Raw genomic sequence first — 26,086 nt, 5'->3', positions numbered from 1 at the left:
ATCAATATTTCAGCAGTATGTTGAGCCAAAGTGAAAGCATTTTGGAAGCTTACTGTATATGATGTGCATGTTAGGATGATGTGTGTGAGTGTGTGTGTGTCTGTCTGTCTGTGTGTGTGTGTGTCTGTCTGTCTGTGTGCGTAATTACTCTTTACTCTTTTACTTGTTTCAGTCATTTGACTGCGGCCATGCTGGAGCACCACCTTTAGCTGAGAAAATCGACCCCAGGACTTATCCTTTGTAAGCCTAGTACTTATTCTATCAGTCTCTTTTTGCCGAACCGCTAAGTTACGGGGATGTAAACACACCAGCATCGGTTGTCAAGCGATGGTGGGGGGACAAACATAGACACACAAACACAAATATATATATATATATATATATATATATATATACATACACATATATACGATGGGCTTCTTTCAGTTTCCGTCTACCAAATCCACTCACAAGGCTTTGGTTGGCCCGAGGCTATAGTAGAAGACACTTGCCCAAGGTGCCATGCAGTGGGACTGAACCCGGAACCATGTGGTTGTTAAGCAAGCTACTTACCACAAGGCCACTCTTATTTTTTTGCTGTAGTTTCAGCTCAGAGCTGCGGCCATGCTGATGCACTGCCATTAGTGTGTGACGCTTACAGACCCTAGGTTTCCCAAGCGGTCACTCATCTAAGTACTCACTAGGCTCAACGTTGTTTAACTTCGGTGATCGGACGAGAACCGGTGCTCTCATGTAATTTATTCAATTAAAGCCTTTAAATACATTTGCTGCAAGTAATTAACTGAAAAACTGAATATTTATGACCCATGGCTATATCCACAGGTGTCCAGTAATAAAATAAATGTATAGATAGCTTTTCTACTTCATAGTTTAATTGAGTCACAGGTTTGGATGGGAAAATAAAGACTTAAAACACCTGTTGCAACCTACAAGTATTTTGATATACTAATAAATAATTAACATACTTGCAACCTATTATAATGTTAAAATATATTGAATTTATAATCATGCATCAGTATGTTTCCACTCATCATCAATATTGAATACTGAATATGAATATTGAAACAGACTCCTTTTGAAGCAGTAATTTTATTTATCAGTGAAAACACCATTAGCTTCACCTGCAAGCTTACAGATGGCGGTGGGGGTGGGGGGGGATAACGTAACTTACTAGCTAGCAGTCAGGAATAATTGCTTTGACATCATTCTTTAAATTAGCTAAACACTTTTGAATTCTAAATGATATTACATATTATATGCATCAGTTTGAGGTGGGAAAAATCAACAGAAAACTTGTTACTTTTTTTCCTTCTCAGATCAGTGCTTATAATGTGTAATATAATTTACCTTATAAAAAAAAAACCTACCAAAATCCTTCAATTCTCTTCTATGACTATTATAGAGATTGTGCACAACACACTTTTTTTTTTTGAAGTATGTTCTGTTCCAATGAATAGGAGAAAACCAGTACAGGTCAATATGCCAATATTTTGTTGCAGAAAGACACCTTTTCTGCAACAGCATTTTTCACTATATTTCCTTTAATATCCTGCATTTACCAATTGTCTGGTATGTTGTATTGTTGTTAGTTATTTTTTAAAATCTCATTTATTTTCTCGTTTTATATATGCTTTATCTGGTAATAAATACGTCCTTTATTTCATACCTGCCATATTATTACTAATCTGAAGAAGAAAAGGTACAATTTCATACCCCACCGCTCCACCCCACTCACATACTCATATATGCAGGGAGAGAGAGAATAAATACGCCATTGCAATTGACATGAATGAAATCTGTAATGTTGTTTGGAATTTTTTTCTATATTTTCTTAATCATATTTGAGCATCATTAAAAGAGAAATATATTTATAATTAATTTTCTCCTCTCTTTTCCACCTCATTAATTGTCGCATGCTTCTGGAATCCTTACATAAAAATTGAGCTCCATGTGATGCTTCCAACTTCAGGACTTTTTTTGTGAGGATAACCAGGAGTGATTTCTCATTGCTTGCTCAAGGCCTACCTCGGGGCTTGAAATCAGCACTATAAATTAATAAAACTTCATCAGTTACTCAATATTCCCACTTGCAAGATACACTGATCCCTGCTTTATTGCATGATATCTATTTATAGTTAAAAGTAGTCTCAGAAAACTGATAGTAGTCTGTCTGTGTGGGTAAAAATTATACAAACAAGTTCGAGAGTTTGGATAAATTTGTATGTTGTGTGAGGCAGAGGAGAGAGGAACCTTCTGATGTTCTGGAATAAATCATACAGTTGAAAATTCCTCAGAATGTCCTCTTCCTTTACTTCTCAGGGCATACAAACTTATCGGAACTCACAAACTTCACTATTTACTGTTTGGTGAACTGAGCCAATGATTGTTCAGACAAACACATGGTATAATCCTTAACTAGATGCGAATGTTTTGATCATCCTCCACTCAGCTCTCAGGATGGCAGTGTATTCACTTGATTTTATTTTAATAAAAGTTCATTATTTTCTGAAATGCATATATTTTTACGGCTATACTCCATTCGAAATTTGTATTAGTTTTTCTACAAAAGGAAGGGAGTGGGGCTTGTTTGTACTTTGTAAAGGAAACGTTAAACATGCCTGACAAAAACATGGTCTTTCCCCCCAACTAAAAGACATGAACTATGAAAGCAGGCAAATAAGTACCTGGGGTGGGGGAAAGAACTAGCACTCAATCATTCTAGAACTCCCAGAATGAAAACAAACACCTGAAAGACTTTCCCTCTATTCATTACTAAATGTCTTTCCATCTTCTTCATTGTTAAAAGTAAAGAAGCTAGAAAAGATCGATTGTATTTCAGTCTAATTGCCATTGTAAATGACTGAGGCTTTCTTTTCTATGTTTCTATTGCTTCACTTATTTTCTCTACGGTTAAGAGAGAGAAGGTGTGTGACTCAGCGGTTAGGGGTATTCAGCCCATGATTGTAAAGTCATGAGTACGATTCCCTGCGGCACACTGTGTTCTTGAGAAAGGTACTCTACTTACTACAGTCCATTCAGCTGGCAAAAATGAGTTGTACCTGTAATTCAAAGGGGCCAGCCTTGTCACATTCTGTGTGAGGCTGAATCTTCCTGAGAACTACCTTATGGTAGGCATGTCTGTGGAGTACTCAACCACTTGTGAGTTAATTTTATGAGCAAACTGTTCTGTTGATGAGATAAACAGGAACCTCATTGTCGTAACCGACGGAGTGCCGTTTTTAAAAAGAGTGAAAGGAGAAGAAAATGTTCCATATTGTAAACCAAAAATGTCAAGTGTTTAGTATAAGCAGTGAAAGCTAAGACGAAATAATTGCTATTCCATCATGTATTCGCCCTCGACTCACACTCAGTTTGATAACAACTGCCTGTGCATCAGTGTTTATCTGGGGGCTTAGCCTCCAGATATTGAGACCCACAAATACCACTGTTAGGACCAGATTAACACCCATAGTGACTCTAACAACTAAAAAGATTTTCCCGCCCTTATATAGGATCTTTTATCATTTTCTTCCAACCACTTGAAGGTTTATCTTGCTGCAGTCCACTCAGCTGGCCAAAATGAGTTGTAGCTGTAATTCAAATCAGCCAGCCTTGTCATATTCTGTGTGAGGCTGAATCTCCCTGAGAACTATGTTAATGGTATGCATGTCTGTGGAGTACTCAACCACTTGTGAGTTAATTTTATCCTGGTGTGGTAATGAAAAGTGAAAGTGACATCCAATTTTTTATGTAGTTGTCTTTGATTTAACAATGTGTCTCTGTATGTATGTATGTATGTATGTATGTATGTATGAACTTTTCTTTCGATCTATGTATCTACTGTCTCTCTCACTTCCTCTCTTTCTTCCTCTGTGTCCTTCCTCTCTCTCGCTTTTAATTTAACAATGTGTGTATGCATCTATATATCTATTTTTCTTGCGATGTGATAAACATTTAAAAACACAAAACAAATGCCATCACCAATCACTATGTCTCTCACTTCTCTGTCCTCCACTCTCCCGCTTTGTCACTCACTTCTTCCTTTGAAGTGTGACACACACCACAGGTACGTGCGTACAAAAACAAGTTGGTGTATTAATATTATTGATAGGTGCAGGAGTGGCTGTGTGGTAAGAAGCTTGCTTCCCAGCCACATGGTTCTGGGTGCAGTCCCACTGCATGGCATGTTAGGAAACTGAAAGAAGCCTGTCATGTGTGTGTATTTGTGTCTCGGTGTTTGTCCCCCACCATTGCTTGACACTAATGTTGGCATGTTTATGTCCCTGTAAACTAGCGGTTCGGCAAAAGTGGCCATTAGAATAAGTACTAGGCTTACAAAGAATATGTCCTGGGGTCGTTTTTTTTTCAACTAAAGGTGGTGCTTCAGCATGGCTGCAGTCAAATAACTGAAACAAGTAAAAGAAAAAATATGATAGGCACAAGCAAGGCTGTGGTAAGAAGCTTGCTTTCCAACCACATAGTTCCAGGTTCAATCCCACCGCATGGAACCTTGGGCAAGTGTCTTCTACTATAACCTCAGGTTAATCAAAGCCTTGTGAGTGGATTTGCTGGATGAAAACTGAAAGAAGCCCATTGTATATATGTGGGGGGAGGGTCTTTGTATCTGTGTTTGTTCCCCACCATCCTTGACAACTGGTACTGATGTGCCAATGATTCTACCAGCTCGCAACCCTTGTATACACACACTCACACACACACACACACATACATATATATATATATTGATAGATATGTGCATCTGAAGGCTTCACTCTCAAGGCGTTTGTCTTCCAAAAAATACAGTACTAGTTGCTTGCCCAAGGCGCTACATAGCAAGAGACTGTACCTGAAATTATGTAGTTGTGAAGCAAATTTCTTAACCCAGCCACCTATAATTTTATTCACACACTTGCATGCACACACACACTCGCAACTACTTCAAATGTAAACCATTATGTACTGGTCTCTCTATCTTATTATTTACCATTTGTTACTTCTGCATATCCCATGACAAGACTATATGAACGGGATGCACACTTCTTAACCACACAGCCATACCTGCACCTGTGTTTATCTTTAACTTGTTATTAGACTGTGGCCATGCTGGGGCACCATCTTGAAGAATTTTCAGTCGAATGAATTGATCCCAGTACTTATATTTTGTTAAGCCTGGTACTTATTTTATCAATCTCTTTTGCTAAACTGCTAAGTTACAGAGATGTAAATACACTAATTCCAATTGTTTAGTAGTGATGGGGGAATAAACACAGACACGATCACACACACACACACACACATATGACAGGCTTCTTTCAGTTTCCATCTACCTAATCCACTCACAAGGTATTGGTCAATCCAAGGCTATAGTAGAAGACACTCAAAGTGCCATGCAGTAGGACTGAACTCAGAAACATGAAGTTGGGAAGCAAGTTTCTTACCACACAGTCATACCTGTGCCTATGTATATAGATATGGGAAGACTTCTAACAGTTACACAAATCTCAGCAGAAATAAACGGAAATAGAATTTGCCACAAAATATGATGCCAGTCTATCATGGAATATGTAAATATGACGAATGCCAAATATTTTGATTGTAAATTCTGTTATCATTGGTTTAACCATTTCTAACCATTTTATATCTACTACTACTGGAAGTACTACTACAGATAACTATTCTTGGAAATCCTGAAGGAAAATTCTTTTAATGAGTTATAGGACAATTTTTCCATGCATTTTACTGGAAATGAAGCAGTGGTTTACATTTAAGATAAAGCAAAATATGTTTTGATTATAATACATACATGCATTCACTATTCAGTCTTTGGTTAACTAAAAGTGAATTCAATTTAATAATCAGAATATTGGCTTTTGTCTGGATTCATATTATATTCATCTTTTCTCTTAGCAATATGTTATAATTATTATAATTGTATGCATTACCTGTAATTAAAATCATACTCTCAAAACAGCAACTTCTATGATCTCTGCTTTTGAAAACACACACGTACTCGTAATCATAATCATGGAAATAGATAATATAAATAAACTCAGAAAACAGCCAGTTTAGCAATGCTGTAGCCTCAACATAATAGAAATAATACTCAGAATAATAATAGCATTGGAGATGAAAGGCATTCACTGTGTGGTTATAACATAAATCTATCTATTCATAAAATTGTTTGTAAAATGGAGAAATGAAGCTTTAATATGAAACAGTCATTCCAGTTAGGAATATTGATGTATTATTATTAAGGAAACCAACAGAGGCTGGTGGATCAGTAAAATCAGTAGAGTGTTGTTAGCCTCTCAGTATTTAGTTATGTACCTTTACGTTCTCAATTCAAATGCAGCTAAGATCAAATTTACCTTTCATCTTTCGGAGCTGAGAAAATCAAGCACTCCTACTGTTGATCTAATCATTACCATTGCTGTTTTATAGTGTCCATTTTTTAATTTTTTTTTTTTTTATCATGTTTGCATGGGTCAGAAAGAATTTGGTGAAGCAGATTTTTTACTGCTAGATACTCTTTTTGTTGCCAGCTCTCACCTGTTTCCAAGTAAGGTAACATTTTTCCCTATGGTCAAACACATCACAAAATACTGGAAACTGACCACTAAGCTATGTGCCTCCACAAAATTGGGTTGTGGCTTCAGTTCACTGACAACTTTTTACCCAACACAGCAATATACAGACAACTGCCATGGTGTAATTCTCATTTAAAATCCTCTACATTGCGTTGTCTAATTACCATAAAAATCCATGTAATTTGCGCACTTTTTTTCACAAAAAGAAACTTTAGCAGGTGCATAAATTACATGAGTAGATCATTTCCAGAACTTCTTTAGAAATTTCTTTTGTTGGAAAAAGACATACAAAATGTAAACATTCATACTGGAAGTTGACTCATTTACTGTCAGAATAGGTTTTTACAGGAAAAATAAGGGCTTAAATATAATGAAGTTGAATTTTATTTATACTGGATGGTATAATGCTTACATTTTCTGTATAAATTTACTCAAACCATTAAATGGTTAACTACTCTTTGAAGTCTGACGTACATGCTGGTAATCACGGTCTAGGCCATATTTTACTTAGTCAAGTAAAATGTCATCCAAGTTGATATTTGTTGGTAATTAACCTTAATTTGCAACACCTGTGCATATTTATCAGCTTTGTTTTTGTTGATAATTCTTATCAACAACTTTTCTTGTGATTGTGGTTTGAGAAGACATACAGCAGTCTGCTAAAGATCAGACATAATCTCTTGTGGGCAATAAATGTAAAATAAAGTTTATTATAAACAAACACTCGCGGACATGCTTATAAAATCAAAATACAACACAGCACCCATGACTTTTGGAAACATTTTTTTCACACTCAGAATTGCTGAAGCATAGAATAAACTACCCGCATCAGTTGTTAGCTGTTGAGACACTACTTCCTTCGAAACTTCCATGCTTTCTGAAATCTGCCAACAGTACACCTGATGGTTTTTTTATTTTTAGTTGTAGTGCACCTGAGCACGGCATGTCACAATTTCCTTCATTATATCATAAATACATGCTCACAATTTGGAAAATAATATTTCGGTATATCCCCGTTATGCAGAGACACACAAATACACAGTGTCATACAGGTACATGTGTGCACACACATACAAACACACACAGTCTCATAGTTATGTACACATACAAATACACTCAATTTCATACAGTTATACACACACAAACACACACAATCAGTGTCATATTTTTCGTTTATTTTTATTATTGGGATGCTAACGCCGAGGGAGGAGGAGGGTATATCAAGGGGCTAAAGGGACAGACACTGTCAGTCTCATAAAGGAGGAGAAGGAGGGTATACCAAGCGAATAAAATGGACTGACATGTGTCAGTCCCACAAAACCAATTTTATAGACAACACAAATACTTTGTAATCTAATAGCTGTAAATGTGATACCTGCTAAACAGAAATTATTTTTATTTAATGAAAATTTAATAAAATTTAATCATAAGTAAGTGAAATTATGCTAAATACAACTAAATTGGAAACCTCTTCCCTCTGGCCATATCAGCAATCCTGAAAACTTTTGGGTGCAAATTTTACATGAGTAGAAGCTTTTTTTAACAATTTTTATCCTGTAAATCACCTTCATAAATTACACAGGTGCACAAATTACATGGGTTTTTACGGTAAATACTATCCAGTTAATTAATGAAATAAAATATCATTAAAACCATCAGTTGTTGTTTGGCCTCCAGCAAACTGTGAATAAATAAGCATTACATTTGACAGTGTAATCTGAATGTTAAAGGGTTATGTCATGACTATTGCATGTTTTTTTGACATAATGTATCTAGGACTATATTTACTGTACCCTTTTTTATATACACATAGGCTGTTGGGTGTGAAGACGCATGGCTCAGTGGTTAGAGCGTCAACCTTACGATCGTGAGGTTGTGAGTTTGACTCCCAGACCGGGCTGCGTGTTGTGTTCTTGAGCAAGACACTTTATTTCACGTTGCTCCAGTTCACTCAGCTGTAGAAATGAGTTGCGACGTCACAGGTGCCAAGCTGTATCAGCCTTTGCCTTTCCCTTGGATAACATCGGTGGTGTGGAGAGGGGAGGCTGGTATGCATGGGCGACTGCTGGTCTTCTATAAACAACCTTGCCTGGACTTGTGCCTGGGAGGGTAATTTTCTAGGTGCAATCCCATGGTCAGTCATTACCAAAGGGGATCTCAGCAGGGTGTGATTTAATAGAGATTTGGTTGTTATTTCTCGTAAGTTAATTGACTTTATTAGCTTGTAAAATCATCATTTAACAAAAGAGTTACATGATGGCTTTTGGTACCAAGATACCAACCTATCTGAGACTATTCCTCAGTTCCATTTCCATGATACAAATTTCTTGTATTAATATAATCTAAATTAAAAACTTCCATCAGAATTCCATACTAATTTATGTTCCAAATACCAGCTTAATAATAACAAATTATTTTACTGTAAGTGCAGGCATGGCTGTGTGGTAAGAAGTTTGCTTCCCAACCACATGGTTCCGGGTTCAGTATCACTGCATGGCACCTTGGACAAGTGTCTTCTACAATAGATTCAGGCCGACCAAAGCCTTGTGAGTGGATCTGGTAGACAGTAAATGAAAGAAGCCCATCGTGTGTGTGTATTTCACACACACACACACACATACTGCTTGACAACTAGTGTTGGTATGTTTATGTCCCCATAACTTAGCAGTTCAGCAGAAGTTATCAATAGAATAAGTACTGGGGTTGATTCATTCGACTAAAATTCCTCGAGGTGGTGCCCCTGCATGGCCTCAGTCTAATGACTGAAAAAGACAAAAGCTGAGAGATAAATTCTTTGTCATTTTTGAAATTAACTGAAACAAAGGCCATATATTTCAACAGAAATATAGTAACAAAGGGATAAAACTGCAATATGGGCAGCTTCTGCACAGCAGTTAATTTACCTACGCACTGTACAAACAAAATCTCCCTCAACAAACTCCTTATCCACCTTTCATGTAGAGATCACCTCATTAAAAATCATTCAACTATAACATTGAATGAATGATTCTTTAGAAGTGAGAAAATATGAAGACATTTCACTGATTTCTTCATTATTACCTCCTGGCAGTTCATGTCTAATGACCTGAACTGTTGAATTTTCATTTCTATTGTATGTATAATGCCTATCAGTGAAGTATTTATGGATACAACACAATGCTGAACTAACCATTCATGCGAAGAATTGTTGTGCTCTGAAACTGTATTATGAAAATAGCTTTATCATGCATTACATCTTTCTTGAAGCATGTAATTTGATTATGAATTTTTATTTTTTAAATTTTGAATAACATTTGGTTTTAAACTTTGAATAGAGTCCAAAATTACATCTTGGCATTGTATAAAAGCATTTCTGTTATTTAGCATGCCAAAATTTAAAACAATGGTGAAGTTGCAAGATTATGTTTTTAAGTGTTAATCTTCTTCATTCTGTTCTTGAAGCGGCAAAGCTAGTTTTCCAGAAATCTACAAGTCACTAATTCCATTGGTTATGTTACTGATGTAAAATATATCTTCTAATATTTGGGGATGGTCAATTTTTGTCAATTAAACACATGCACTATGTACTTGGTCTTCACTTCAGCTTTATTATTATTATTATTATTTTTTTAATGTCCTTTTTCTGAAATCTTCCATCACACATCCTGTGACCTCTTCAGTGACTCTCCATCACATGTGTCTCCTCCTGTTTCAGACAAAGGACGCTAAAATAAGAATAATAATAAAGCTGTAGTAAAGACCAAGTATATAGTGCATGTGTTTAATTGTCAAAAATATGACCATCCCCAAATATAACAATATCTGTTTCAACTCATGATTTCACATCAAGAATCTTGCAAAACAAATGCATAAACATAACATATCTCTCATCTGAACAAATTGACTCCAATGCTTATTTTTAAGTGTCTACTTATTCTGTTTGTCTCTTTTGCCAAGCTACAAAGTTATGAGGAGGTAATCAAACTAGCACCAGTTGTCAAGCAATGGTGGGAGACACGCAAAAAAACACACACTCACACACATACACATATCAGGTTTCTTTTAGTTTCTGCCTACCAAACCCACTTGCAAGGTTTTGGTCAACCTGAGACTATAGTAAAAGACACCTGCCCAAGGTGCCATGCAGTGGGATTGGACCCAGAACCATGTGGTTGGAAAGCAAATTTCTTACCACACAGCCACACCTGCATCTATGTGTGTGTGTGTACACACACATGTACAATAGGATTCCACACAGTTTCTGTTTGTCAAATTCACTCACACAGCATTGCTCAGCCTGAGGCCCGAGTAGAAGAGACTTGGCTAAGGTTCCTTGCAGTAAGATTGAACCTGAAACCATGTAGCAGTAAAGGGAGTTTTTTTAACCACACAGCCTTGCTTGCATGAATCTTTCCGGACAGAGAACATTCCTCTCCAGCACTGGAAAAAAACTCTGCACAGCACCTGAATTATGAAATAAACAATATATCCTATGGGTATGTAAGGTATATCATTTTTTTTAATACCCATATAGGTGCAGATACTGCTGTGTAGTTAATGTATTTGCTTCCCAACCAAGTGGCACCTTGGGCAAATGCCTTCTACTATAGCCCAGGACTGACCAAAGCATCATGGGTGGATTTGGTAGATGGAATCCAAAACAAGTCCATCATGCACATTTGTTTGTGTGTGTGTAAAAGCGTGTATGTGCAAGCATATGCACCTTCTCATCTTCCATGAAAACATGTCTGGTCATGGATAAATACTGCTTTGCCTGGAAGCATGTGTGTGTTAGCAACAGAAAGGGCACCCCAGCCATAGAAAATCTGACTCATTGAATTCTCTTTTACCAATGTCAGCATAGGAAAACACACATCAAAACTATGATGGTGATGATGATATAATTTTAGCCTTATTATGAAACGTAAACAATCAGATTAGAGAGAAGGAATGTTCTCCTTGTGCCCATGGGGAGATTAGTAGCTTACAGTTATTTCTAGAATTAGTCTGTACACATTTCATCTATATATTTTTTTGATTTTTCAAAGCCATAAAGTATTCTATGATACATAGAATAGCATATAACAATATTAATGGGCTTGTAAGGGGTAAATAAACTCCTTACAAGCCTATTAAGCATATATTCACATGCATGCACACATTCACATATAGATGCATACACATACACTCATACACACTCACAAATATATATATATATATATATATATATATATATAACAAGTGAAGAATGGATGTACAGGTACCATATTTGTCCTTTGGTTACAGCTGTTTCGACAACACATAGGTTAAATAAATCATTTAGCAAGTTGGAAATTGTGAATATGCACAATGATTTTGTAACATTGGTTATATCACAAAAAACCTAGGAGTGCTGACTGAGGTAATAACTACTTGGATTCCCAGCTCCCCTTTCCTTTGCTATATAATATATATATATATATATATATACACGAAGGGGAGTGGAAAAGTTCCTGGTATTGTAGGGTAGGTGTGAGAGTTTAAATCTGGTCACTTTTAACATGAAACATGGAGAATATATGGGCCAGATATCGCTGGATTAAATGCTAAAGTATTAATCACTTCATGGACATAAGAAAAGTATTCTTTCTCTGATGAAGATCCAACAAGACTAGAAACTTGTCAGATTGATTCCATTTTTTCTCTCACAAAAAGATAAAAATTTTCATGTAACCATTTTATCTACTTTTCACAGCAAGACTTAAATTGTATGTTTGTTATTTCAAGAAATTAAAGAAATTAAAAGAAAAAAAAAACAAAACAATACCTGCATAGGGCACATTGAGTAAACCTTTTGCTGATATATTTCTGTTAAAATACACTACTTTTGTTTCAATTAATTTTGAAAATAATGAAGAATTTAGTAAAATAACTTTGTCATTATTAAACTTGTGTTTAGAACATAAATTAACATAAAATTTTGCTGAAAGATTTTAATTTAGATCACTTTAAAATAAGGATTTTGTATCATAGAACCAAGGGTTGTCTCAGGGGTGGAGTGGTATCAAATGGGTTAATAACCTATGGTTAGTAGTTTGTTAGTTTATCAACTCAACTAGCTGCCATCCATTTACATTACCTGACCAAGAGCAGATTGTGCTGGTACGGTCATGTAATGGATGAGGACTGCTGCATCAAGTAGTGATAATCTCTAATTGTGGAGGGAACATGTGGAAGGGGTAGACCCAGGAAGACGTGGGATGAAGTGGTGAGAAAGGATCTTCAGACGCTGGGGATCACAAGGGACCAAGATTTGTGGTAGTTTGCTGTGAGAAGATCTGTCAAGCTAAGTAAAATCCTGTTGTCCTTGCATACAGGCTATCCCTTGCACCCTTCTTCAGCTGAGTGTTCTTAAATCTTGCAGGCTCATGGGTGTTGGTGCCACGTAAAAAGTACCAATGCTGGTTCCACCTAAAAGTACCCATTAGAAAGCGCATCCAACCAAAACAGACATGGAGCCAGGGCAGCTCTTCAGCTTGCCAGCTCCTGTCAAACCATCTAACTGATGTCAGCATGGAAAACAGATGTTATATGATAATGATGATGTTTGGCTGCTTTCTCATTGTACCTTACTCCAAAACATATTTTACTACTTAGTAGAATATTGTACATTTAACCATGTTTTAATGATTAATACATATGGTTTTTATTTTTACTAATAATATAAAATAAACTTGAACTTAGAAGAGTCATTCTAAAAGTCTTTGGTTTACCAAGGAAGCATTACTAGCAAGTCTATTTCCTTTAGACTAATTATAAAAGAAAGAGATACCCTTATTTTGTGGTCATTGGTGTTTAGCCCTGAGTCAACCTTAGATAGAACTGGTTATTTCTTGCAGGTCAATGGGCCACATAGAGCAACGGTTCTGAAACTTTTCTTTGCCTATGAACCCTTTTGATTCCTATTTTACTTAGGTAGACCCTCATAGCTATTTGATGTTTTAAAAAATCCTATTATATATTAATAATTAAATATTATTTTGGAATTGTATAAAAAAAAATTGTTAAAACAGTTTGTGTATTGTAAGACGTAAAACCAATTTATTGCACAAATTTTAGCAATAAAATCTTATAGGGCCCCTCAAGGCCATAAGAATCTCAGTTCTGGATACATTGAATTGTGTGATATACGAGGAAAAGATCTTCAGCCATTTAATTTATAACATACCCTGCAGGAAAAAGCAGACGTACTTTAAAATCAGTCCAGAAAGCAGCTGGTTAGGTGCAAAGGGAGATAACTTCCGCTTAAGCAAATAAATTTGGGATATCTAAACACTGAGGTGTGACAACTAAATATGAAGAACAAGACAGAGTAAAGCAATTAGCTCTGTAGGTTTCCCTGATTGATGAATGACAAAGTTAGTAGTCGGTTATTTGATTTGAATATGTAAAAATAAATACTGAGCAGGTATTATTGGCAATGATGTGCAACAAAAATCAATTTTAGGAAAAAAAATTTAGCTTATAAAACTCTTGTTTGACGATTATCATATATATTTTAGATTAAATGAGTGATTGTTAATAGAATAACATCAGTTTAAAAATAGATCTAGAATTAATCAATGAAATTTAGAAGAAAATATTTATAAATAACGAAGATTAAGTTAATTTCTGATGAGTAAATATAAAGAAAACAAAATACTATAAAAGAAATACTACGACTTAGTTGCTTTTGTAGGCTACAGAAATATTAGCACGTTCAAAGAATAATCAGGGACAAAATTTGGAATCTATAAATTAAGTAGATTAATTCATTGTTATTTGAAATTATTGATACTTTTTACGAAAGTTACTAACCATTCTTTCTCACAGTCTTTTTTTTTTTGTATTCAAGGGACACAACTTTAATTGGTCCGATAAGTAACTTCAGGGATTACTTTACCTTGAACTATATTACTGTATTAGAAGGAAAATCTAATTATATTTAAACTGCTTTCAAAAATGTAATTTTAAAAACATTTAGCAAATAGTTCATTTCAGCAGACGTACCGAAATATCGTTATTCAAAAGTAAAATATTGATGTTCTCGGCGAGATATCAATTGTTTGTGATGAAATGAATTAGTTATATACATGTGTGTGTGTTCATGTTATGTACTATATATGTGTATTATATACGTGTTGTACGGTTAAAACAACGATTTACTTCTTCAGTTGATATCTGTGATTATATCCTACATATTAATGGCAAACGTTTTTCAAAGAGTTCCTATATGAGATACATGTATATTTTCTTTGAAATATTAGAGTTAATGCTTGGCTTCAACTCAGAACATAAGATGATAGTCGTTGATAGTTTACAGTTAGTTTGGGGTTTTTTTGGTTTTGCTTTCCAGGAAATTTTTCTCTGGATAAGCTTACTTCCTAATTTCTTATAGACAACCAGCATTCCATCCTGCACATGTTCTTGATATAACTTCTTATGTAAATAGCCTAAGGTGTGTGTGTATACAGCTAAGTACACCACCTCAATATATACACCAATTTAGATTGTTTGCTTAGATATAATTACTGGCAAATATATTACACCAGAGCCAAAATATAATCTTGACATCAATCTGTGGATCCAAACCAATAACTCGTATATGTAATATCTCTTATCCTCATCCCAACCTTCCCCCTTCTATCTCTTTCTTGCGTGCTCTCTCTCTCTCTCTTTCTCTCTCTCGTTTCATTCATTGTTACCTGAGAAAATACAGGAGTTAAAGAAAGAGAAGTAAGAAATATGAAATGCACAAGTAGACTTAATGCTCATTTTTCTATAAAAATATTGTAGTGTGTGGAAAGCTATGTAACTCACTATATTGCCCATTATACATATTTTTTGCAGTTATTTTTAAATGACCTGCTTTCTTCTCCTTTGTACATCCTTGCTGATTCTTTGCCCCCTATACACTTTACTAATAACTTTTGTTATTCAGCTACATTAGCTACTTCTCTACTTGAAGTAATTCCTATCTTTCCCTCAGCCAACATTTTCACAAACAAAAAAGAAAGAAAAGAAAAATAAAGGATACCTTTAGAAAAGAACAAAGCAAAACAAAACCAAAAAAAAAAAAAAAAGATTTTAAGTTTGTACAAAAAAACAAAACCAAGATGCACAAAAATGTTTGGCCAAATGGACACATACTGATCCTTGCAGCAGCTGTTTCACATGTAGTGGGAATATTATTGCTGTACACAGAGTCTTGAAAAGCTATTATCTCTACTCATTTACTCTGTTAAATTTTCTATTACAATTGTTGGCAGTATTAAACACAAGTTCCCATCAGCAGGGAAGAGAAAATATTATGTGAGGTTATGCAGTTAAAGGAAGCATCCACTACACTCTAAAATACGTTAAATGGAATTGTAGATATTTTCTTTTATTTTATTTTAAAATTTGTAACAGACTCAATTCTCTGTTTTCAATTTCGCGATTGAGATACTTATGTCACCACTTGCACCGTAAAATCTCCTACTGTGTGTGCATTGTCTGATGTAGGAAGTTGTGGATACCTCAAGGAAACTATTACCGTGAAACCTCTAGGTTGGGGGGGGTGAAAAAGATCAGGCCTTTCCGTCTTTTCGGACTGTCTTACAAAAAAATGGGAATCTTTGATCTAGAAAGTAACATATGCATTGATTACAAGATCTTTAAGTCAACAAGCATGCAGTGCATGAAAGATTCTAGCTCCTCTTGCTGCAGCAGAAGACGACAAAGCATGGATTACTCCTTATATCACAGTACATCAGTTCCAACTTCTGCAGCCTCTGCCACCTCTGCACCACCTTTGTTTGATAACCCTTTTTCCTATTCTTCTTGTTTTGCACCTGACTTTTTTGAGAAGGGTAAGTAAATAAACAGCACTCTGTATATACAGTACTTCAATGCACATATGCATTCATACCTACATCATAACTTACATAATGCATATCATTACAGCTCTATCCTCTACATTTAATAATGATGACCTCTACATTTAATAATGATGACCTCTACATTAACAAAGCACTGTGTCAGTCTTTTAACACTTGTTAAAACATGCAAATTACTTTCTCATTTAATTAATGATTCAAAACATGTACTAAAATAACTATAGTTTTGGCTCCTCTTTCTAAAGTTTTGCGTGTGTGGTGTGTATGTATGATAAATTGAACTGAATGTGTCATTTTGAAATGGCTAATCCTTTTCCAGGTTGTTAACTACAGCTGGCAATTTATAGGCCTAAGATGTAAATAACGGGAAATGGCTTGACATTGATTTGAACTTGCATAACAGGCTCAGTCTTACTCACTTGCCTCTATTTCTCTCTCTATCTCTGTTACATAATCAATTTGAAGTTTTGGTTAATTAATGCATGACTGCTCTCCAAAATATTAATATTGTGAAATAATCATTACAGTATAAATTGTTTCATGTTAGTGTTTTCTAGAAAAGAGTAAAGAAGAAAAGTGAACCTACTCAATTATTTTTGATATTTTCTTTTTGGTGTGATTTATTTAACTTCAAATCATCGCCGTATTACAGATATGGTTCATAAACTTTATTGTTATAAACTTTTAACTATAATACATAGGTTTATTTGTCACTACTGCGCATTTGAGTCAACAAGAAGACTACTATCCATTCATTTATCCTTCTTGAAATAGCAGCTAAATTTTCTTCATATTACCTTCTAGCATCAATAAAGAAAAAAAGGTGGGGGATGGGGACAGCTGCATTGGCTAATGTTGTTGACAAGATGATCGGAGCTGGGATGTCTTTGATCATAGTCCTGAGTTAGGATTTACCTGGGGTTAAATGAAACAAGATTTAGAAATGAAATTATGTCTCTCATCATTGACTCATTTTATTTCTTCACAACATATTTCTAGAAAACTTTACAGTGCTTTAAATAAGTTAACATTAACTACTGAAATAGTATAGTGTAGATTGTATACACACTACAGTGATTGTTCTCTCTTCGCTTTTTTTTTTCATTCTTACATATTTCATTAGATTTTTGTCATTTCATGAATGAATGAAAAAATGAATAATATAAGTCTTTTGTAGCTATTGATATATTTTACAGTTAACTATGGATCTCATCATCTATGAAAATATCTCTAAATTTCTTTGAATTATTATATGCAAGTGTATTACATTGATATCTTTAAGTTTCTGTATATATAATTTATACCATGTACATTAAATATATATTTTATACACACACACATTACATTTTTTTTTTACTATCTACATATATTTACACTTATATCTATACTTCAACCACTATATGCTTTTTTTTTCTAAACTGAAATACATGAACTACATACTTTCCTGTTTATATATGATTGTATAAGTGTGTGTGTGTGTGTGTGTGTGTGTGTGTGTGTGTGTGTAAATTTAACATCCATGCTTACCTATATATATTTTCATAAATGTACTTAGTTATATATTAAGCTTTCATATTTTCATGAGAAAACGCATATGCAAGTGTTCATATTTAAGCATGATCATTAAGAAATTAATATTTCATTTGTGTATGCATGTGTATGTGTCAGTACATTCCTGTCTACATGTTTCTGAGTGCTTCATCGAGTTTACTAAAGGTTTACAATGGAATGTCTGTGGTTAAGTACATAATAGTGGTTATTGTAAGCATCTCGTGAGAGGGAGGAGGTGGCTTCATAAACATTCTCTCTACTCTCATCCAAGTTTCTCTTTGAGATAACTCAACAGACAGTGACAGCTTCCTCTCTACTAATGCATTAGCTCTTCCTTCAAGATTTCTAACACCCAAGATACAATTTCAGCAGTCTAAAAATAACCTGGGAGATTTTCACAACCAACTAATCTTTCGGAGTTACTCTGTTTCTTTCTTAGCTATTTATTTACTTTTGCTCATTCTGATTTGTAATGCAGACCCAAAGCCCATTTATTAATCCTCAAAGTGTTCTTGTGTTTCTAAAAATGGCATCAGATGGAGTTGATCTCCGATAAGTTTGTCAGATGGTTACATTGGCTCCACTGTGTTGCTAACAAACAAAAAAGAAAGAAAAAGGAAAAAAATGTTTGCAATGTGAAAAAAGATGTATAGAAATAATTTTATTAAATAAAACAATGTTTTTACGTCTGTTTTTTTTTTTTAAAAGGTAAGATTAGACAATGCTGTGAGATTAATTTGAATATAAACCCTTAAAATACCAACTTCCCTGATATCTCTCCTAGTTCCATGACATACATCCTGTTTTAGAGTGATCTAAATTAAAACCTTACATATCAATTTAATTTTCTTAATAATATATTTTTAATTTAGAGTACATCTCATCTGGAAATGGCAACTACAAGAAGCTTCCAGAGCAGTGGTCCCCAAACTGTTTTGGGCTGCCACCACCTTGGCACTCAGGTCACTTTCCTAGTGTCCCCCCTTCCCCCACTCACCACCACAAACATTAACCACTTTCTGCAGCAAATTCAAAACAACTGCATTTCACAAATAGAATTTAATCTAATTAACCCATTATTTTTAGCTGCTTTTACATCTCTCACCCCATCTTTCTTCAATGCTACTGTCCCCCCACAATCTCTCTACCCACTCCCAGGTGGGGGGGGGCAATATTGCCCACTTTGGGAACCACTGCTCTAAAGCTTTAAAGTTTTGACTGTTGCAAAATAAAAATTAGAGTTGACTAAAATCTGAAAAATAACAATGACTAAACCTTCAAATGAATATAAAAATATATGCTTATGAAGACCTATTGAGGCAAGTGAAAACAAATCAAAATCGCTGACATGGCCGATGACAGTACCACCTGATTGGCACTCATGCCAGTGGAATGTTAAAAGCACATCCAAGCGTGATCGTTACCAGGGCCATTGATTGGCTCCTGTGCTGGTGACACGCGAAAAACACCATTCAAGCATGATCATTGCCAGCATCACCTTACCAGCACATGGGTGGCATGGGAAAAACAACATTCGAGTGTGGTCGTTGCCAGTGCCGCTGGACTGGATCCTGTGCAGGTAGCACGTAAAAACACCTTTGAGCATGGTCGTTGCCAGAACCACCTGGCTGGCCCTCGTGCCGATGGCACATAAAAGCACCCACTACACTCTCGGAGTGGTTGATGTTAGTAAGGGCATCTAGCTGTAGAAACTTTGCCAGATCAGATTGAGCCTGGTGCAGCCTCTGGCTCACCAGTCCTCAGTCAAACAGTCCAACCCATGCCAGCTTAGAAAGCGGATGTTAAACGACGATGATGATGATGACCTCCAATAACTTCTAGGATCTCAGAATCTTTTTGTATTGTTTTTAAAATATGGATGGTGCAGGCATGACTGCATCGCTAAGATGTTGTCTTCTCAACCATGTCTTTTTGGATTTAGTCCTACTGCATGGCACCTTGGGCAAGTGTCTTCCACAACATCCCTGAGCTGACCAAAGCTTTGTGAGTGGATTTGGTAGATGGAAACTGAAAAAAACCCATCATGCAAGCAATATCCTTCATTTCTAATCTTCCATGAAAATATGTTTGGTTATGAGGAAATATTACCTTAGTCCATAACAGTGAGGGTTAGCAACAAGAAGTACATTTAGCCATAGAAAACCTACCTCAACAAAATTCTGTCCAGCCCATCATGATGGTGATGTTGGTTATTATTATTATAGCACGCTAGGCGAAATGCTTAGCGGTATTTCGTCTGCCATTATGTTCTGAGTTCAAATTCCGCCGAGGTCGACTTTGCCTTTCATCCTTTCGGGGTCGATAAATTAAGTACCAGTGACGAACTGGGATCGATGTAATCAACTTAATCCCTTTCTCTGTCCTTGTTTGTCCCCTCTATGTTTAGCCCCATGTGGGCAATAAAGAAATAAATTATTATTATTATTATTAATTAGCATGCCAGGCAAAATGTCTAGCAGCATTTCACTTGCCTTTGCCTAAATTAGCATACAGAATCATTAAATAGTGAAGTCATAATCATTTCCACTACTGTATTACATCATGGCCAATCTTCTAATTAAACCAAGGAAATTTTGCTTTGCTTTTGTTTTTCATTTGCTGATACTATCTGTCAGGTGCAGCTTTTGACAGAAATAATTCCAACACAGAATTTACAGAACTAGAACAGATATCACAAGTATCTTGTTTGATGCTGCTCTGACAGTTTTGTCAATCCATCTCCATGAACTGGTACTTTATTTATTTATTGGCTCTGGAAAGATAAAAGACAATATTGACCCCGGCAGGATTTTGAACTCAGAATGAGAACCACCAGAACAAACACTGCGAATACTGTGTCAAGTTGACACATCAATGACTACCAGTTTGCAGCAATAATCAAAACTTCATCCCCACTAAAATCATTTTTTAAAAAATAGTTCAGATCAAATCATTCATTTTATTTTTATTCTCTTACCTTTTGATGCCTTTTGCACGAGAATTTATCAGCACTGCATAAATCAATTATGAGAGAGTTCCATTCATCAGTGCATTTCAGCTATCAATCAATATTAGTTTGGTCAATATTATCAAAGCATTAGACTTTCTAGCTGATTCTTTTAAGTTCTAGTTTATGGGCTTTATTTATATTTTTTCTAAATGAACTCACCTATATTTAGTCAAAATTTCAAATGGAAGTGTCTGCATCTCCTTGGGCTTGTTTTAATCCAGTCAAGATACCATTTTATGACTAACACATACTTAATCCATTTTTGATCCCAACTCATCTAACACTGCCCTTAGTTCTGGGATATAAACTTCTTGCTTTAAAGCAGTGTTTCTCAACCATTTATTTGCCTGTGGACCCCTTTGATTTCTGTTTTATTCAGATGGACCCTCCTAGCCATTTAATGATTAAAAAATTCTATTATATTTGCCGAATGCACACAGCTCAGTGGTTAGAACATCAGGCTCACAATCCTGAGGTAGTGAGTTCGATTCCTGGAATGAGTTACGATGTCACTGGTGTCAAGCTGTATCGGCCTTTGCCTTTCCCCTAGATAACATCAGTGGTGTGGGAAGAGGAGGTTGGTATGCATGGTTGACTGCTGGTCTTCCATAAACAACCTTAGCCAGACTTGTGCCTCAGAGGGGAACTCTCTAGGTGCAATCCCATGGTCATTGCCCTTTCTATATAATACTAGCAGAATCATTGGCATACCAAACAAAATTCTTGATGGCACTTCTTCCCATTTTGCATTCTGAGTTTAAATTCCTCTGAGGTCAACTTTGCCTTTAATTATTTCTGAGTTACTATTAAACCTTGGGAGAGGCATTATGCTGGTATTTCTTTCAACACAAGTATTCACATCAAGAATCTTGCACACCAAATACACATACGAAATATTTCTGAGTTGATAAAGTAATTATCAGGTGAATGCTGGAGTCGATATAATCAACTGCCCCACTCCACATCCCACCAAATTTCAGGCCTTGCACCTATAGTAGAAAGAAAAGAACATTCTGGCATAGGTTGAAAAAGGTCTTCTTCAATACAACTGGTCTTCATCCATCTTAAAACTCCATCATCAATTTTCATTAAATACAAACAACTTCCTCCTGGCTATTTTCATTAACTTCAACCACAAATATCCTACATTTGATTAATTAGGTGAAGCATATAAAAAGAAACTTATATAATTTATTCTCTTGACTAAATGCATAGATTCTTACTTTTATAAATGACTTTAAGATATATTTAACAGATATTATTTATTTCTATTTAACCTTTTAGAATTCAGATTACTCTGTCAAATATAGTACTAATTTATTCATATTGTTCAAGAATTAATCATACATTATCTCATAGCTTTGAAAGTTTGATGATGTGTTTGTGTATTTTTAGAATGACATTGTAGGGTAGGTGTGAGAGGCCAGATCTGGCTGGTTTGAACATAAAACAGATTGGTTGAACATAAAACAATATTTTGGCAGGATTTGGCCAATTTAAAGGATAAAGGCTTAGAATGGGATACTTTTATATTATAATCCATTTTAAAGAGAGCACTTCATAATAAACAAAAACTTTCTCTAGTGATGTGGTATTAATCCTTTCATTACCATATTTCTGTTGAAATACTCTGTCTTTCATCAACATCATCATCATCGTTTAATGTTTACTTTCCCTGCTGGCATGGGTTGGATAGTTTGACATGGAGCTGGCTAGCAGAGAGCTGTCCAAACTCCAGCTGTCTGTCATGTCATGTGCTGGGTGCTTTTCATGTGCCACCAGCACAAGCGTATTAACACAGCACCAGCACGGGTACTTCTTAAGTGGCACCAGCATCTGAAAAGACAAGACTGTATGTGTGTGGAAGACGGTGGTTTTACTTAGCTTGACACGTCTTATCAAGTACAGCAAATCACCATATCTCCCGGTCCCTTGTCATTTCTTCAGTGAGGCCCAGCATTCAAAGCTCCTTTCTCACCAGTTCGTCCTATGTCTTCCTGGGTCTACTCCTTCCACAGGTACCCTCCACAATTAAAGCTTGGCACTTTTATGCAGGTGTCCTCATCCATGCACATCACATGACCAAACCAGTGCAGTCTTCTCTCTTGCACACAACTTTTGATGCCTCTTCATACCCAGTTTTCCTCTTAAACCATTTACACTGTCATGCATGCACACTGACATTACCCATCCAGTAAGACATGCTAGCTTCATTCCTTTCAATCCTTCGCAAATCCTCTGTAGTCAAGGCCCATGTTCTGGGTTCAATCCCACTGCGTGGCACCTTGGGCAAGTGTCTTTTACTATAACCTCGGGCCAGCCAAAGCCTTGTGAGTAGATTTGGTAGATTGAAACTGAATGAGACCCGTCATATATATGCATGTATCTGTGTTTGTGTATGTGTGTGTTTTTGTATCTGTATTGCTTGACAACTGGTGTTAGTTTGTTTACATCCCCGTAACTTAACAGTTTGGCAAAAGAGACTAGTCCAAGGCTTTGAAACAAAGAATAAGTCCTGGGGTCAATTTGTTCAACTAAAACCCTTCAAGGCTGTGCTCCAACATGGCTGCAGTCAAATGACTGAAACAACTAAAAGAATAGAAGAATAAATTCTTTCTTTCTTGCCTTTAACCCTCCAACGCAGAGTATAGGCCACTTATAATTGAATTCCATGTCGCATAATTTTTCGCTTCTGTACATATACACTGCCATGAATGTCCCCCTTTCTCTAGTTCCTTTTGTGTTGATCTACGCCACGAGTTCTTAGGCCTACCCCTCTTTTTATATCCATCTGGATTCCACTGTAAAGCACTTTTCGCTACATTTGGTGTGTCCTTTCTAATTGTGCTACCAATCCACTTCCATTTTTTCTTAAATATTTGCTCCCTAATTGAAACTGGATTCATTCTTTGCCATAGCTCCATATTGAACTTAAAAAAAAAAGGTACTTGGATTTAATTTGTTCAACTAAACCTTTCAAGGCAAAACTCCAGCATGGCAAGTAAAAGATAATAGATTTCTCATAATCAATTGTTTTTTTTTCTTTTTCCAGGCAACACTTTCCATATACACTGATTGTTTTTTTTTCAAATCTTTCTCTTTTCTTCTCTTTTTCAGTTAATAATGGCTCGTATAGTGATTACCCATTGACGTTCCACAAAGTGCACGGACAAAATGTCGTTTTAAACTATGACAGAACCAGAGCATCCCGCGGAGACTCCTTTTGCAAAGGCATCTGTTTCAGCAACCGCCCTGTTGCTATCAATGAGCGTGTCTACATCCGATTTGTGGAGACCTGTGCCAGCTGGAGTGGCGTTTTACGTTTCGGATTTACAAACATTGACCCAGCGACTTTCAGCAATGCTGAACTCCCACGTTATGCATGTCCAGATCTTACCAGCATGTCGGGAAACTGGGCAAAGGCGTTGGGTGAACGCTATGCAGAATGTACCAATCTTCTCTTTTTCTATATCACTCGAAATGGGGACGTGAGATATGGAGTGAATGGTGTGGAGAAAGGGGTGTTTTTCAGTGGTGTTTCTACGGCTGGCCCCCTTTGGGCCTTGTTGGATATTTATGGAAACACTGTTTCAGTAGAATTTGCAAACCCAGGTAAGATATTGATATTTTATCCTCACTCTTTTTTTATATTATTGTTATTGAATAAGGGAGCAATGCATGCTATCAAAGTGATACTGGGGTACAAATATATGAAACTCAATATACTCATCATGACTATGCATCTAATAAGGGTACACTAGGCACATGCATCACAACCATATGTGTGTGACATGGCGATCTCATATCAAGATTAAACAGCACATGACCTTGCAGGTGGGGGCCTAGTTAGAATTTTCTTCAGCTCAAAAGGTCCCTGAATAAAGGTTGTTTAAGGATGTTGAACAAAGCACCCATGTTTCCAGAGATGAATTATTCAAACCCCAAAGAATTCCTCTCGACACATGGCTGTGACACTCCCCCACTACTTCTGCTCATGATCAGGGATGCACATATTGTCAGCCATCAAGGGCCATGCTCAACTGAAGGTCAAGCAACTGTGCTATTGAGCATAATATTTGCTGTAGCCCATCTTTTACACCAAGACATTATTATTAAGTAGTCTTATTTTTATCATGTGCTTTCACTGCACTACTGAGTGCAGCTCTGTGTGCCTTGGGTATGTTCTGCAATTTGTTGTGACATTCTTATTTTCACTGTATTGAAAGTGCTTTACGTAGGATGTGTGTGGTGCGTAGTAGTGCTATTTTCTGTATGTGTGTAGAAGTGCTATATTCTGTATGTAATGTACTCTTGTGAGTCCTGGTGTTTTGGTTATATATTTAAATGATTTTTTTTTTATCATAGCTAATGCACCTACTATTATAGGAATTGTTTCTGTTTTTATTATTATTATTATTTTGCCAAAATCATTTCTGTTTATTATTTATAACTGTTGGAAGCATACACTGGTGCTTAGAATGTGTGAGTGTAGATGTGTGCATATGAATAAAATACACATAAGTTGCAATGGAGTACTCTATTGTAAGTACCAATCATTTACTAAGGTTTATTCTTTTCTTCTCTCTCTTTCTGTTTATTTGTGTCACCTTTTCTGGAAGAAATTGGCTGTGATCAGACCCCCAGATCTGATCATGTTCAACAAGGCAAAACTATCCATGACATGCTGTATATCATAACACAACCCTTACAACTCTATCATGAGTTGAGGGCCCAAAGCAAGATATTCATGTATGTATGACACTGTCAATCTGTGTATCACTGACAGGAAGATGAATTGCTGCTGTCTCTAGCAATCAAGTGTCCACTATTGACAAAAACCAAACAAGGTTAAAACCGTGCAACGTGGTAGTCTCAGCACTGGAGATAGCAGGGATTTATCTCCCTGCTAACAATATAAACAAGATTGCATTTTGCACCAGAAAGCCAATATGAGAGTCTCTCTCATGGTAACCACTGCAGTATAGTTTGTTCTAATAGAACATCCATGTTTAAGTGGGGATTAATATTACCTGTCTATATAGTTATGTAATGTATGTAACACA

The 26,086-nt window shown here is 35.9% G+C and overlaps 1 protein-coding gene across 10 annotated transcripts in view; it reads left to right on the top strand.

Annotated features, from left to right (window-relative positions):
- Positions 1–26,086, top strand: part of LOC106868156 (protein neuralized) — a 521,151-nt gene that overhangs the window by 367,866 nt on the left and 127,199 nt on the right. For 8 of the 10 annotated variants that reach the window (XM_089362475.1, XM_052972722.2, XM_052972719.2 and 5 more), the window contains one exon: positions 24,141–24,635. In XM_089362475.1, coding sequence (XP_089218601.1) covers positions 24,141–24,635 — 495 coding nt within the window. Of the gene's footprint in view, positions 1–14,460; positions 16,436–24,140; positions 24,636–26,086 lie in introns of those variants that run through there. The other 2 variants (XM_014913293.3, XM_014913294.3) reach the window with 2 other exon arrangements.

Source organism: Octopus bimaculoides, chromosome 14, assembly GCF_046866305.1.
Source record: "Octopus bimaculoides isolate indiv1 chromosome 14, ASM4686630v1, whole genome shotgun sequence".
Taxonomy (NCBI): domain Eukaryota; kingdom Metazoa; phylum Mollusca; class Cephalopoda; order Octopoda; family Octopodidae; genus Octopus; species Octopus bimaculoides.
The sequence above is the reverse complement of the archived record's forward strand: the minus strand, read 5'-3'. Positions and strand labels throughout refer to the sequence as shown.